General features: G+C 44.4%; 2 protein-coding genes across 2 annotated transcripts in view; one reads left to right on the top strand and one right to left on the bottom strand.

Moving 5' to 3' along the window:
• COL4A1 (collagen type IV alpha 1 chain) overlaps window positions 1–16,646 on the bottom strand; it is a gene marked incomplete at its 5' end in the record, with an annotated part of 385,843 nt that overhangs the window by 316,602 nt on the left and 52,595 nt on the right. The window lies entirely within an intron of this gene.
• Window positions 6,340–16,646, top strand: part of FNDC3A (fibronectin type III domain containing 3A) — a 50,353-nt gene continuing 40,046 nt past the window's right edge. The window contains exons 1-2 of the mRNA XM_056856616.1: window positions 6,340–6,351; window positions 10,842–10,917. Coding sequence (XP_056712594.1) covers window positions 6,340–6,351; window positions 10,842–10,917 — 88 coding nt within the window. The remainder of the gene's footprint in view (window positions 6,352–10,841; window positions 10,918–16,646) is intronic.

Raw genomic sequence — 16,646 nt, forward strand, 5'->3', positions numbered from 1 at the left:
GCAACATTTTGGATTAATAATGTTTGTTTATTGCAATTGTATGCTACCAAATCCCCCCCCCCCCCTTAAATCTATTGGTAACCTCTGTTCTGGCCCATTTCCTTAAGCTATATGTAACACAACATTCATTTTATGTACATATATCCTTCTGCTTTCTGCAGAAGATTTTAAGTTGCTTGTTGCCCAGCCTGGCAGATTTCACCTCCTGGGTAATTTCTGCCCCTCGAGAGCAGGGGTGTCAAACATAAGGCCTATGGGCCAGATCTGCCCCCTTGAGAGCTCTTATCCAGCCAGCCGAGGCAACCACCCCTTCCATTCTCGATCTGGGCTGGCAAGGCATGGTCCGGCCTGACCAAGTGACATTTATGTCATATCCGGCCCTAATAACGATTGAGTGACACTCCTGCTCCAGAGGGTGTAAAAACAAGACTGAATCCTGACTCTGCCTTCTGCTGCACAGAAGTTCATAGCAGCTGTAGGAATTCTTTCATAGCAGCTGTAGGAATTAAAATGAGCACTGCTGCTCACCAATCACAGCACAGCATACAGCAACTCCCCTCCCAGCAGCTATGCACAGAAAATTCTGATCCACCCAGAAACTATACCACAACTTCTGATACTCACTTTGACTTCTAGGGCCATGGCTCAGTGGTAGAGCATCTGCTTGGCATGCAGACGGTCCCAGGTTCAGTCCTCCTTATCGCCAGTTAAAAGGAACAGGCAGTTGGCGATGTGAAAAACCTCTCTGCCTAAGACCCTGGAGAACAGCTGCCAGTCTGACTAGGCAATGCTGACCTTGATGGACCGATGGTATGATTCAGTATAAGGCCACTTCGTGTGTTCAGTTCAACACAGTTGATATTTTCAGTGCAATACACAAGTAATACACAAAGATATCGATATGACAGAAATCTCTTTTCCAGGGGTTAATGCAAACATCCTCTGCCCATACAGAAGAAGGGCTGGAACACGAATGGTAGATTCAGTGGTAGCTCCCCCAAACCATTCCTGCCAGCATTGCCTTCCCTCACCTCCAGCCCAGCAGTCGTTTGGCTCCTGGTCAAGTAAAAAATGTATTTTCCCAGGCTAACATCCAGTGTGCAAAGTAGTTTGTAACAGGTGAGAGCAAAGGCAGCAGAAACAGTCAAGTTGTCGGGCTATGGAACTGAGACCACTGTCTTCTATTCCAAATAGATCACACCTGCTATAACATGCTTGAGAAGGAGGTTCAGGTATTCTGCAGGTAGCCTGGTCTGTGAAGCACTCTCTGCCCTCTATGGTGACTCTGGATCAATATGGGAAAGTCATATGCAAAATACAAGCTCAGTGGTCCGACAGAGTCATCTGCAGGGTTAAGGAAGCAAGGCTGGGAGAGAGTGCAGGACGGTTGCAGAGGAGGTCAGGATTCTGTTGTTTTGATCATTTCAGCAAAAAAGGAATTTCATTGGGTACACCTCATCCCTGCACATTTTGTACCTGGCAAAATGTTGTGAAACTAGACTAGCCTGATCTCAGAAGCTAAGCATGGTGGGCCCTGATTATTTGACTAGGCTAGCCCAATCTCATCAGATCTAAGAAGTTAAACATGGTCAGTTCTGGTCAGGACTTGGATGAGGGACCACCAAGGAAGTTCAGGGTTGTTATGCAGATGAAGGCAATGGCAAGAAGAAGAGTTGGTTTTTATATGCCTACTTTCTCTACCGCTTAAGGAAGAATCAAACCGGCTTACAATCACCTTCCCCTCCCGCAACAGGCACCCTGTGAGGTAGGTGGGCTGAAAGAGTATGACTAGCCCAAGGTCACCCAGCTGGCTTCATGTGGAGGAGTGTGGAAACCAACCCAGTTCTCCAGATTAGAGACCACAGCTCCTAACCACTGCTCTTAACCACTACACCCCACTGGCAAACCGCCTCTCAACATCTCTTGCTTTGAAAACCCTACAGGGGTGCCATAAGTCAATTATGACTTGATGACACTGTCCACTACCACAGGGATATGAGCTCTGCTGTTCCTGTTTGCCACTATAGAGCTTCAACTAGGAAGGAAACATGGAGCCAAAAAAGCCCCCTGGGTTTCTTTCTGTTGCCCAAAGTGTGGTGGGAGGGAAACGGGAAGCTCAGTCTCCCCACTCACAGTACTTCCGGAACAAGTGCTTTTTAAGGTGTGTTCCCACAATGTATATCTGACTCTAAGTCTGGTCATGCTGCTGTGACCTGACATGTGTCAAGGGTATATCTCTCATAATACTAGAATGCAGGGTCATCTGCTGAAGCTGGAGGGTGAGAGAATCGAAACGAATAAAAGAAAGTATTTCTTCACACAATGCACAGTTAAATTGTGGAGCTCCCTGCCCCAGGATGTGGTGATGGCTGCCAACTTGGAAGGCTTTAAGGGGGAGTGGACATGTTCATGGAGGAGAGGAGTATTCATGGCTACTAGTCAAAATGGATATCAGCCATTATGCATCCTTATTCTCTCCAGGATCAGAGGAGCATGCCTATTATATGCCATTGCCATAGAGTACAATTGCCAAAGTGGCCATTTTCTCCAGATGAACTGATCTCTGTCGGCTGGAGATCAGTTGTAATAGCAGATCTCCAGCCATCACCTGGAGGTTGGCAACCTTAATTATGACTGATCTCTAGCTGATAGAAATCAGTTCACTTGGAGAAAATGGCCGCTTTGGTGATTGGACTATAGCATTGAAGTCCTTCCACTCCCCAAGCCCTGCCCTCCTCAGGCTCCGCCCCCAAATCACCAGGTATTTCCCAAGCCAGAGCTGGCAACCCTACCTGGATATAAGGGCTAATGGATCTTCGTTCTTACTTGTATCTGGCAAAATGACCTTTCTCTCATGAAAGCTTGTACCCTGGAAAATATTGTTGGTCTGTATGGTGCTGACTCTAATTTTATTCTTAGCTCCCTTTTTCTTTTCTTCTGTTCCATTTCCACATTTCCCCTTTGTTCTTTCGGGTCTTGTTTTATGGCCTGGTATGTGTTTTCTCTCCCATAGGTTGCCTATTGGAGGTGGGGGGGAGAGATGTCTTGTTCCTTTAATAGAGGGTTTATGAGTGGAATAGAGAGTTAATGAGTGCGGTACAGATCATGGTTAATATAAAAAATCAAGATAAAACTTAAGAAAAACACCAAAACATTCATAGCACCAAAATACAATCTAAGTAATATTCCTGAAGCATTTAAAGACCATGTAAGGAACAGATTTGCATTACTGAGCTCTTCAAGTGAATGTAAACCTGAAGAACTGTGATTGGAAACTAGAGATATTAAAAAGGAAGAATGTGCAAAGACTATTCCTGTAGCCAAAAGAAATGAAAAACCTCAATGGATGTCTGAGGAAACTCTTAAAATTGCCAAAGATAGACGAGAAGCAAAAGTAGAAGGTGACAGAAACAGAATCAAAAGTCTAAGTGCAACGTTCCAGCGACTCGCACGTAGAGACAAAGAGACCTATTATAATAACCAGTGTAAAGAAATAGAAGAGAACAACAAAAAAGGAAGAACAAGAGATCTGTTCCACAAGATCCAAGAAATCAAAGGGAAATTTAAAGCACGGTTAGGCATGCTGAATGATCATCATGGAAATACATTAACTGATCAGGACAAAATAAAGAAAAGGTGGGAACAATACACTGAAGAACTATACAGAAGAGATGAAAGGATATCAGATTCTTTCCAAGAAGAATCTTTTGAAGAAGAACCTACAGTTTTAGAAAGTGAAGTGAAAGCTGCGCTGAGAGCAATCGGGAGAAACAAATCACCAGGAGCAGATGGGATATCAATAGAGCTATTCCAAGCCACAGAAACGGAGTCCATCAAAATGTTGACAAGAATATGCCAACAGATATGGAAAACAAAGCAATGGCCCACAGACTGGAAACGATCCATTTACATTCCAATTCCCAAGAAAGGAGACATCAAAGATTGCAGCAACTATCGGACCATAGCATTAATTTCTCACACAAGTAAAGTGATGCTCAAAATCTAACAGCAAAGGCTATTACCATATATGGAACAGAAATGCCTGATGTTCAAGCTCGTTTCAGAAAAGGAAGAGGCACTAGAGATCATATTGCAAATATACGCTAGTTACTGGAGCATACAAGAGAATTTCAGAAGAAAATCAGCTTGTGTTTCATAGATTACAGCAAAGCTTTTGACTGTGTGGATCACGAAAAGCTATGGCTGGTTTTAAAGGAAATGGGTGTGCCTCTACATCTGATCGTTTTGATGTGCAACCTGTACTCTGGACAAGAGGCCACAGTTAGAACAGAATATGGAGAAACGGACTGGTTTCCAATTGGCAAAGGTGTCAGACAAGGATGTATTTTATCTCCCCATCTCTTCAATCTATATGCAGAACATATAATTAGGAAAGCTGGATTAGATTTAGATGAAGGTGGAGTGAAAATTGGAGGGAGGAACATTAATAATTTGAGATATGCTGATGACACTACATTGTTGGCAGAAAATAGTGAAGATTTGAAATGACTACTGCTGAAAGTTAAAACAGAAAGTGCCAAAGCAGGACTACAGCTGAACATCAAGAAAACAAAAGTAATGACTACAGGAGAATTACACAACTTTAAGGTTGACAATGAGGAAATTGTTATTGTTGAAGACTTTCTATTCCTTGGCTCCACCATGAACCAAAAGGGAGACTGGAGCCAAGAAATCAGAAGGAGATTGAGACTAGGAAGGGCAGCCATGAAGGAGCTAGAAAAGATTTTGAAGTGTAAGGATGTGTCACTGGCCACCAAGACTAGATTAATTCATGCCATCGTATTCCCTATTACTATGTATGGGTGTGAAAGCTGGACAGTGAAGAAAGCTGATAGGAAGAAAATAGATTCCTTTGAAATGGGGTGTTGGAGGAGAGTGTTGCGGATACCGTGGACTGCCAAAAAACAAAAACAAATCTGTGGGTTATAGATCAAATCAAGCCTGAACTGACCCTAGAAGCTAAAATGACTAAACTGAGGCCGTCGTATTTTGGTCACATCATGAGACGACAAGAGTCACTAGAAAAGACAGTCATGCTAGGAAAAGTTGAGGGCAGCAGGAAAAGAGGAAGACCCAACAAGAGATGGACTGACTCAATAAAGGAAGCCACAGCCCTCAATTTGCAAGATCTGAGCAAGGCTGTCAAAGACAGGACATTTTGGAGGACGTTGATTCATAGGGTCACCATGAGTCGGAAGCGACTTGACGGCACTTAACACACACAATGAGTGAAAAAGGGCAGCTGAAGCTTTTCGTGGCGTGAAGCTAAATAACATCGCCAGGAAATTGCTTGCAGATCAAGCTGATATTAAAAGGACATCTAGAGGGACCAGTTTAAAAGTTGGCAACCCTCCTTCTAAAAGCCACACTAATATTTCTCTTTCATGGGCTCTCCTGTCTACTTCCCCTCCCCTCTTTCTCTCCCATCTCTTTCCCCTTATTTTCTACAGCGGGCACCAACTCCTTTTGTCTTAATTTTAAAAACATTTAAATTAGCATTCTGCATGTGCAGCCAAGCTCATTATGCTATGTGACAGAGCTTCAGGCAAAATATACAAAATATTACTTCTCAGGAAGAATCAGGAGGCGTCGGCATGAGAAACGCTAAATATATGTGTTCAGTAATGTACAGGCAGACAGGTTAACAGAAACGCTGAAAAAGCAAGGAGATGCATAAAAAACGAATACAGAGAAGTCCTTGGAGACAAGGGATTTCTCTGCTACACCATTCATCTGCTAATACACTGTCATTACCCACTGCTTCCCAAACCCAGAAGTGGACGTGTTCCAGCTAGAAAATTCTGCCTTGGAACCAGAGAGGAAAAATGAGAAAACCCATCTTTTAAAATAGAATATTTTTTGGAAGCTTTGTTCTCCGAACCCTGGCCTTCTGTCGACTGACATTAGAGGACCCAAAAGCAGATGCTGCTGCAGCTATTTGTTGGCTCGGTTGCTATGGGGACAAGGCATCGTGTACCTCAAGAAGCTCCCTGTGCATTGGCTGGTTTGATAGGAAACTGATGCTCCAGGCAGGCATTGCCGGCCGTAGTGGCAATCGATCATACCTTCCGCGGCACCCTGCCTCTAAAACGGTTGATGGATGGGTGGCTGGCAGAAGGAATACCATGACAGGCTGCCAGGATCCGAGTTTAGATTTCGCCGCTAAATAACGAGAGGGCAACTTTCTTCTCAACGGCGAAGATTGCCTCCCTGTTGAGTGGATGGGATGGGCTGGAACATCCGGAGCGGTGACAGCTGAGTCTTCCTTTTACCCTTTGGTCCCTGTGGTAGCACCAGTTGAATGAGAGACATTCAAGGATGCGGGCGACGGTGAGTATAATGCTAAGGTTTTTTGAAATGGTTTCCTAGATGAAGCAAGTCACTCAACTTGATTGCATTCCATTTACCAGCCAAGATTTGCTGGAAAATATAAATATAATGAATGCATGCCTTAATTGTAGCGAGTTTAGCATATGCTTGATTTATGTATAAGTTGTTCTGCTTTGAACACATGAAGCTGCCTTATACTGAATCAGACCATGGGTCTATCAAAGTCAGTGTTGTCTACTCAGACTGGCAGCAGCTCTCCAGGGTCTCAGGCAGAGGTCTTTCACATCACCTCCTTGCCTAGTCCCTTTAACTGGAGATGCCAGGGACTGAACCTGGGACCTTCTGCATGCCAAGCAGATGCTCTACCATTGAGCCATGGCCCCTCTCCCATTTTGTTGTTGTTGTTGTTGTTTTTTACTGTGTGCATTTGGCATGCGAGAGAAAACTAATTGTGGCTACGTTTCATTTATCAGAGAAAAGGCTGCTTAGGATACCGAATGAGCAGGTTTTAGCTCTCAGGAATTGAAACTGTCAACCCCATTAGCAGTAGCTCTGGAAATTAATTGTAAAATTAATTTGAGCTGGCATACTTCACCCAAATTGCTTCTTATGAACAGTAGGTGCCAATCACACTTGCGGCATCATTGGACAAAACTGTGCTGTAAGGCTGCAGAATTTTGTCTCGGCAAGGAATCTTTCTTTTCCATTTGTAGATTTTTATTGGCTGTTGTTCCCTTTTGTTCATTGGGTGTAGTAAGAAGAAATGGAGCGGTAGGCTTAGATAACTATCAAAGTTGCAGTCTGCCTGTACACAGTAAAATAACCCGGGAGAGGATGCTATTAAAAAAAAAAAATCTTATGCATAATTTGCTTCCTTCGAAATGTGGTTTTAGAGCTCTGAAGGTCTAAATTTGATAGCTCCCTGCTTCCCTGTGTAAACAAGACCCAGCTTTTCACCCCAAAACATGCTGTTCTCATTTGAACACAGCAGTCGTTTTGATCTTTCCTTATTCTTGTTTTCATTAGAGAGGTCTGGGGAGAGTATTCAGCATTATCCCTCATGCGATCCAGTGTTAATGCAGCGAGTCTTGTTACTAATCTATTAAATGTTGGGTGATCAGCATTGGCCTGAAATCCATGTCAGTGGTAGAATTTAATATCAGCGTTGCTGTGCCGAGACCACGTGGGGGGCGGGGGGAGAGAAGGGGCGCCCTGTAAATATTCCCATTGATGAAAAAGCCTCTCAAGTGCAAACTTTAGGGGGGATTACAACTCGGCTATGAAATTAATGCAAAGCTATCGTTCGATCCAAGGGCAAGCAAGAACAAATGCAGACAGTTTGGAAAGCTGGAGAGCTCCGGCGCCTGACTCATGTCACTCTGCCTCTCCTGTAATTGCGAAACAATTTCCAGATATCCCCCGCCAAGGAAAATAGATAGAATGAGCTTGCGATTCCTGGGCTGATTACGATGCAGCCTTGCCGTCTTCCAGGGAGAACTGAGAGAGCACACTCGGTGGTTCATGACTCACAGGCGTATGATGCTAAGTACGAAATTGCAGTGTTCCGTCTCTGAATCCCTGCTCTTGGAATAGGAGACGTTTTCTTCCCAGGAGTCGATATGTTAATACAAACGGACAGTTATATTTTGAAACGTGCTTCCATCCCACCCCACCCCCTACCCCCGTTCAGCTGAATTAGGACACGGCTGGTAGCTTTCATCTTTTGGATTTTCGTCTTTTGGATTTTCCTTTCTATCCCATTTAATTATCCCTACTTGAATACTTTTTTAAAAAAAACTTCAGCATACGGAATATGGGCATACATAATCTGATCTGAAATATTGTCACCTGGAGGTAGGCTTGCCAAACACCTGGAGAAAATATTGTTACGGGAGGAGGGGGGGGAAATGGTGCTTTTGCTACCATAACAAAGATGTCTTGCCCCCTTAATAGAGGTTTAACGGGATGTTATTTACCAGGTGATGTTATTTACCTCCATGCCATGTAGGGTAGCCAACCTCCAGGTAGTGGCTGGAGATCTCCTGCTATTACGACTGATCTCCAGCCGATAGAGATCAGTTCACCTGGAGAAAATGGCCGCTTTGGCCATTGGACTCTATGGCATTGAAGTCCCTCCCCTCCCCAAACCCTGCCCTCATCAGGCTCCACCCCCAAAACCTCCCACTGGTGGCGAAGAGGGACCTGGCAACCCTAATGCTATGAGAAGTTTCAACTGCCCACTTCCACACATTAATCCTCTGTTCAAAGGATGGCACTTTTCTCCAGGTATGTTGGCAACTCCACCTGGAGATGATGTGGAAGGCCTCGACCTAAGACTCTGGGGAGCCCTTGCTGGTCAAAGTCAGAAACACTGGACAGGATGGCCCGGTTTAGAACAGGCCAGATTCCTGTGGAACTCCAAAATTTCATCACTGTTGGCTTGAAAATCCTCAGCAGACCTTGAACCTTGCTCTTCATATGTAATGCAGGTACGGTTGCCAACCTCCCGGTTCTAGCTGGAGATCTCCTGATATTACAACTGATCTCCAGCCGATAGAGATCAGTTCCCCTGGAGAAAATGGCCGCTTTGGCAATTGGATTCTATGCCATTGAAGTCCCTCCCCTCCCCAAACCCCGCCCTCCTCAGGCTGCACCCCAAAAACCTCCCACTGGTGGTGAAGAGGGATCTGGCCACCCTGAGTGCAGGGCCCCCCAACTTCATGCCCGTGGGAGCCATGGTGCCTGCCGACACTTTTTCTGGCGCCCACCAAGAGTTTTTTGGAAGTGGGTGGGGCCAGGTAGGACTTTTGCCCAGCAAGGCTTCTGGTTGACAATTGGAGATTTGACTGACTGTGCAGAATTTTTAAATGTTGCTTTGGTAGCAGCTGCTACCACAGCACAAGGATCTATTCTACACTGTGTTACCAAAGTTAAGGTGTGGCAATCATTTTGTGGCTGGCTCCACCTCCTGTGGCAGCCAATTTGTTGCTGCACTCACCATTCCGTGTCTCAATTCCCAATGTGCCCGCAGGCTCAAAAAGGTTGGGGACCCCTGATGTGGTATGTGAAATGTCATCTGATGGTGTGCAGGGTTCTCCACTCCTCCTCCCATTTTATCTTCACAACAACCCTGTGAGGAAGTCTAGCTGAGAGAAAGGTACTAATTCATCTGAGGTCACCCAGTAAATTTCTTGGCTGGTTGGGAGCTTGAATCTGGGTCCAGTGCTCTAACCATTGTACCAAGTCTGTCCAAGTTTGAGGGGTGGTCCTGGCCCTGTGCTATATTTCCCATGCTCAAGGTAAGTTCAGAAATGCTCAAGGTGATGTAACCATCCCACATCAAACATGACAGGGGTGGGTCATGGTGACTGCACATTTGGGCAACAGTAGGCAAAATGTGTGGATCCCTTGTGGTAGTTTTGCCAACAGGTTTCTTATACAGATTACTGCAACATGTGGCTAGCATTTCAATCCTGAGCAAAGTCCAATGAGCTTAGAAGGTGTTCACACTTGCACTGTAAGTAATAATAGGGGGAGATCAAGCTACTGGTTACTGCCCAGTAGATATGTCCATTCAGAACCTAGTTAATCCATTCTGATCATGCCTTGCTCGTTAACCTTGTAGGGCGAAGGAAATCTGAATGAAATGATCTCTTAGATCCAAGCCAACGAGACCAGAGCCTTCTTCGCAGTGCTGATGTCCTCATGCCTCTCTGCTGCTGTGTGGAACGGGCAGTGTTTCAAAACAAATGACAGCAGGGCAAGGAGATGGGAGTTTTCATATCTTCCTTTACATGTTTCAGGAAGAAGCCATTGTACAATTCTGAAACAAAATGCACAAAGGTGCTGGCCCATAGGGATGTACCTGTTTTGCAGGTCATGTGGCAAGGGGCTTTTCCGCATTCTCATTTTTCTTTGCTTGGAAGTTCCTGTTTCAGGGTGGGGGGTTCTATTCTGCATGTGTTTTGCTCCCTCTAGTGGTCGAGTCGATATCACACAGGTTTATGTCTGGCATAAAAACCTGCAGTTTAAATCTGCAGAGAGATATGCCAGACATAAACCAGTGTGATATCAGATCAGACACTAGAGGGAGCAAAATATGTGTGGAATAATACATACACAACCACACACACCCCAAGAAACAAGAACTTACAAGAAAGGAAAAAGAGGATAAGGAAAGGCCCATGGTGTTTTTGCTTTGCCATGTCTTTGGGAGCAGGGTTGCTAACTCCGGGTTGGGAAATTCCTGAAAATTTGGGTGTGCAGCTTGGGGAAGGCAGGGTTGGGGGAGGGGAAGGACCTCAGTGGGGTTTAATGCTATAGAGTCCACCCTCTGAAGCAACCATTTGATCGAGGGGAACTGATTGCTATAATTTGAAGTCCGAGAGAAGGGGGGGAGGGAGAGAGAGAGATCCTGTTTGTTAACTGAGAAGAAAATAAATCATGTTGAATATATGGTATCTAATTGTAAACATTTAATCATTTTGAAGGTTATTCTGGTCCAAGTTAATCCAGGAGAAGCATTTACAATAAGAAGAGAAGATGGACAATTTCAGTGCATTACAGGTACAGTAGTTTTATCTTACAGATAAACTCAAATGTGTATTTTTGTCCACCTTTTTATAAACCAAGGTGAGAGGGAAGGCAGCATGGTATAGCCCGATCTTGTTAGATCTTGGAAGCTAAGGGTGGGTCAGCCCTGGTTAGTATTTGGACGGGAGACCACCAAGGAAGACCAAGGTCGCTATGCAGAGGCAGGCAACAGCAAACCACCTCTGTTAGTCTCTTGCCTTGAAAACCCCATAAGGGGTCACCATAAGTCGGCTGCCACTTGACGGCACTTTACACACACTTAAACCAAGGTAATTTGAATACATAATTAATAGGGTTGCCAACCTCTAGGTACTCAAAAAGCAATAACAGCACGAGGGCTCACACTTATACAATGCTATATAGTCTATATGCTATACACATAAAATACAAATGCAATACAAATGCAATACAGATACATGTTTATACAAACACATACATTCCATGTAACAACAAATCTCCATATGTGTGTGTGTGTGTGTGTGTGTGTGTGACAACACTATTATCAAAAGGTCCATCCACTCCGCTGAAAAGGTTGATAATTCGACTGATTACACAAAATAGTAGAAGTCTGATAATGCAGGTCTTCAAGAAATATTCTCATTGACCTTTTTCCAGCTTAATGGAAATGGATAATCAGACAGGTACAATTCCAGGGAACGTGTCCACCTGTTTGGATTCAACGTATCAGCTGGAGATCATTTGTAATAGCAGGAGATCGCCAGCAATTTTCCAGTAAAAACTGGCAAAAAGGTTTCCAAAGGTACCTTCGATTAAACATGGCTTTAAGCATTGAGTGCTTTGAGACTTCGGCTCCATAGGAAAGCGTTTGATAGGAGCTCATGTCTATTTCATCTGCGTCATCGTGACTGAGGAAGAACGGTTCGAAAAGGATCTTTTGAAGCCGGCTGCTACTTTTAGCTCTCGCTTCACTGGTTGGACTTTGAATTTATATAGCACAGTGGATGGATCATGGTTTATTTATTGTGTACCTTTTCTATTACCACAATGTGTGCTAAATAGGATTTTCCACCATGGAGCATGTTATAATGTACATTGTATGTTAGACTTGTTTGGCTATATAGCACTCCATGCAATTTGTAGATTCACAGTTTGCTACACTACTTTCTTATAGATTTTGCAAATTATCCACCTTGTGGATTTTTGTAATTTTGTATATTACTTGCATATTATGAGATTTTCATTACATAACTAATTGCAACTTGGTCACCATGCTGGTTCTTGTTTTGTTGCAGTATCTAGTGGTCAGCAACCCTAAATATACAGAACAATACAACAAGAGTTGTATAATGAAACACATGGGTGTAACATAGAACAGAAACTTGCAGAGGATAATGTCTTTGAATCCAGTTAAATAACTGGTTATTGCTTGATTACTACTAGCAGAGTCCAACTTGGCTGGTCCACTGAGTGCCAGAGTCTTTCAATGCAGTCCTCTTGCTTAAAGGAACAAACTAGCCAGGCCAGTTGCCTGCTAATGGTAGGCAACCTCCTGGCAATTATGGCTGCTGCCTGCTGATGCTCAGCTAGTTGGCGGGCAGAAGTGGGCCTAGGGTTGCCAACCTCCAGGTACTAGCTGGAGGTCTCCTGCTATTACAACTGATCTCCAGCCGATAGAGGTCGGTTCACCTGGAAAAAATGGCCGCTTTGGCAATTGGACTCTATGGTATTGAAGTCCCTAGTTAGGACTCAGGGGCAGATTTGCCCCTTATGGACACCAGGACTTTTCCCATGGGCTGATTATCTGCCCCATCCACCTGGGTCTGGGTCAGCTCAAGGTTTGTACAAAATAAAGGGAGAAATGACACCATCTAAAAACAAAGTTGGCTACCCAAAAGGTTGGATGAAATAAAATTCAATTAAACAATGAAATATATTTATTACAATGTGCTCATGCATATATTAAAAACAAGCCCTTATGGCAGCAAATACAGGGTTGATAATCTAAAAGGTAAAAAAGGTAAAGGTAGTCCCCTGTGCAAGTACCGGGTCATTAGTTACCCATGGAGTGATGTCACATCCCGACGTTTACTAGGCAGACTATGTTTACGGGGTGGTTTGTCATTGCCTTCCCCAACTGTCTACACTTTAGCCCCAGCAAGCTGGGTACTCATTTTACTGACCTCGGAAGGATGGAAGTCTGAGTCAAGCTTGAACTGGCTACCTGAAACTAACTTCCATCAGGATTGAACTCAGGCCGTGAGCAGAGCTTGGACTGCAGTACTGCAGCTTACCACTCTGCCCCACAGGGGTCTTAATACTGGTATAATTCTCTCAATTAGCATCTTGCTTGCTCTCTGTAACTGGGTCCCAATACTCTGGACAATCTACCGGGGATATATTTAGAGTCCTGAATAACTGACCTAGAGAGCCAGTATGGTGTAGTGGTTAAGAGTGGCGGACTCTAATCTGGAGAACCGGGTTCGATTCCCCACACCTCCACATGAAGCCTTCTGGGTGACCTTGGGCCAATCACAGTTCTCTCGGAACTCTTTCAGCCCACCCAGAGGGAGGCAATGGCAAACCATCTCTGAATGTCTCTTGCCTTGAAAACCCTACAGAGTCACCATAAGCCAACTTGATGGCACACACACACATGCAGAGTGGACAGCCTGTCTTTCTGGTGGTCATCCATGACGGACAATGGTCCTTTTGATGCTGGCCCACTGCGATCCAATTCAACTTTATAAAGCAATATCATTAAAGACGTTTCAGGCAGTTTGCAGAGTTTGATTGTGGTTTTTTTATATAATGGTCAGAAAGCAATGTTATGTATTCCATCTAGCACAGATGATCTGTAGATTCTTGCTCGTGAAAGGGAAGTAAGTGTTTCTCACATGAACACATGAATACATGAAGCTGCCTTATACTGAATCAGACCCTTGGTCCATCCAAGTCAGTATTGTCTACTCAGACTGGCAGCGGCTCTCCAGGGTCTCAGGCAGGGGTCTTTCACATCACCTACTTTCCTGGTCCCTTTAACTGGAGATGCCGGGGGTTGAACCTGGGACCTTCTGCATGCCAAGCAGATGCTCTACTGCTGGGCCACGGCCCCTTCAGCCATCAGAATGTTCTTAACTCCTCATTTGTCATATTAAAGCAGCAGCAAAAAATATGTGGCAGTTTTTCTTAGGTGGAACTGCTGTTTTGTGAAGGTTTATTATGTTAGAGATGAGTAAATTTGTGCATCAGAGTGATTCAGAGGCCAGGTTTGGCATGAATGAGATCTGTTTGCAGAAATGAATGGTACCGATCAGCCATTCAAGAATTCTCTGTAGTGTGATGAGTAAGATGACAGCTCCCGAACACATTTACTAACAGACCCAAGTTGCTGTGCAATTAGATATTATTTGACATAAGAATAGCTGCGATGCATGTGGATTTATTCCAAAAGGAAATGCCTGCATTCACAATCAAATGAGGGAAATATGCAAATTAGAATGCGTCAAATTCTTCCATGCTTTAAAAAGAATTTTAATTTTGGTAGCTTCAGAGTGCGAAGGGAGAAATAAAGAAAGAAATCCATGCTCTTGTTTTGCCATAAAACAATGGTTTCCAAATTGGGCAGATGGTACTTTGGGGGGTTATGAATATTTGCCGCTAGCAGCTGCCCATCCCCTCAAAGTAGCACAGACACAAAAGAGATGTATCCAAAGACTTAAACATAATTTTCCTTACTGCCTTTTCAAGTTGGCCTGTAGAGGGGAGGAGGAGGAGGAAAGAGGGCCAGCAACTTCATGAAATGTACAAAGTGTTTGACAACTTAGAGGCCAGGACCTGAATAGCGGTTGATCTTGGTCCATCTGCTAAGTCACTGAAGGAGGAGAGTGATTCTATTAGAAATTCCTCTTCCTAGGCATGGTAAGTCCATGACTTACCACGGGCCCCCAGTTGAGCTCTGTGGCCTGGGGCGGCTTACTGGGCTGGGCACTATCTTGCAAGGTGCGCCGGCATGCTCCCAGAGTCCCATGCAGCTCACCCAGACTTCCTGCAGCTTTCCTCTCCAGCCAGCCAGTTGCAGCTCTGACTGGGTTTGCCCTTGGGGTGGGGCCAGACAGGTGGACCTGAAGGGGCCAGTCTTCAGCTAGGTCCACCTGCCCAGCATCTATATGACTCCCGGAGTCCCATCCACTTGCGGCGGTTTTTCCCACCCAACCCTCTCTTGCTTTGTAGGCAAGTACAGTTCACTGTTACTCGTTTGAGTGGCTTTGTTCCTGCTTTATTCTGTTTTCATTGCTAGGAAGGTTTTGGCATTGGGTTGGATTCATTTGGGTAAGATTGGGCCTGCATGTCCATCATCCCAGTTGAGGATCCCATTAAGGGGCCTTGTGGGCTGAGGCTTAAGCAGGCGTGCCCAGCTTGGGGGCTGCTGGGCTCTCCTTGTCCCCAGGTGGCCTGTGCCATCCCAGGTTCTTTCCCCTCAGCAGGCAGACTGAGGGACATAATTTCCATCAGGTGGCAGGCGGGTCACTTGATGCCTTGGATCCATTGCCTTATGCCAAGCCAAACCTATATAGCTATAATCAATAAAGTTGTGGTCTTTCTATTTCTGTTTCCTTCAGATTCCCATTATGATGGTTCCCAACCCCACCAACCCCACCAGACATATGAAATATATAGATCTGTTCTTACTACTGTTCCTGTAGGAGAGATGAACATGGAAGTAGGACAGGAAAGCCACGATGGATCCCATTTCCTCCTCATATATTTAAAGACCATTTAAATAACAGAAAATTAAGAATGAAAGGGAAAGGAAGGGAGGTGAAATAAATCCCAGTGACTTCAGTGGGATTCATTTATCTTTCATTACTATCTCTCAACATGGAGAGGGAGACAGAGACACAAACAGAGGAGGGGAAAAGCCTCTCTGGAAATTCAGATTCTCTCTAACCAAATCTCTGTAGCTATAATCAAAAAAGTTGTGGCCTTTCCATTTCCTTCAGATTTCCATTATGATGTTTCCCCAACCCCCTAGACATACGAAACATATAGATCTATTCTGACCCCGCCTAGGCTGCTAAGGAACTGAAAATCCCTTCGTTGCTGGCCTCCCTATCTCACCCCCACTACTGCCATCTGTGGGGTTTTTAACCTGCTTGTCTAGCCCAAAGTGGCTACTATTGTCTGTTTGAATGCCATCTTATTTTATAGCTGTTACAATTGTGGTTTTTTAATTCAATGTTTTATGGTTTTAAGTGATTTTAGAAGTTGTTACTCGGCCTGACTTGGAATGAGGGCGGGCTATAAATACGAACAATACAATAAACAAATAGTATACATCTCAATATGGCACACGAGAGGCTGATATGAATTCTCAATACATAAACTGTTCTATTTTTCTCTTATGGGGATATGGTCAAGTCTGGCTGTCAGGGAGGTTTCAGGTTTAAACTTGGCAGGTGAAAAAGGCAACAGGAATGAGGGAAACTTTGTATAACTATATACAATAGATCGTTTGTCACAAGAACGTAGCTGTTTTGTTCTACCGACAAGATCACCTGGCTGTTGCTCCTTAGATAAACAGGCGTAAGCTTATTTGACACAAAATTTCTAAAGTCTGTGGAGGCAGGAACATACACACAGGTTCCAATTTTCCTTATTGATAAGGATCACCCCCTTTTCCTTGGAACTATTTCCCTCAAGGAAGCACTACCGGTTTCACTTCCCTATCTCAGGATCCTCCT

This window comes from Euleptes europaea, chromosome 10, assembly GCF_029931775.1.
Source record: "Euleptes europaea isolate rEulEur1 chromosome 10, rEulEur1.hap1, whole genome shotgun sequence".
NCBI classification, from domain to species: domain Eukaryota; kingdom Metazoa; phylum Chordata; class Lepidosauria; order Squamata; family Sphaerodactylidae; genus Euleptes; species Euleptes europaea.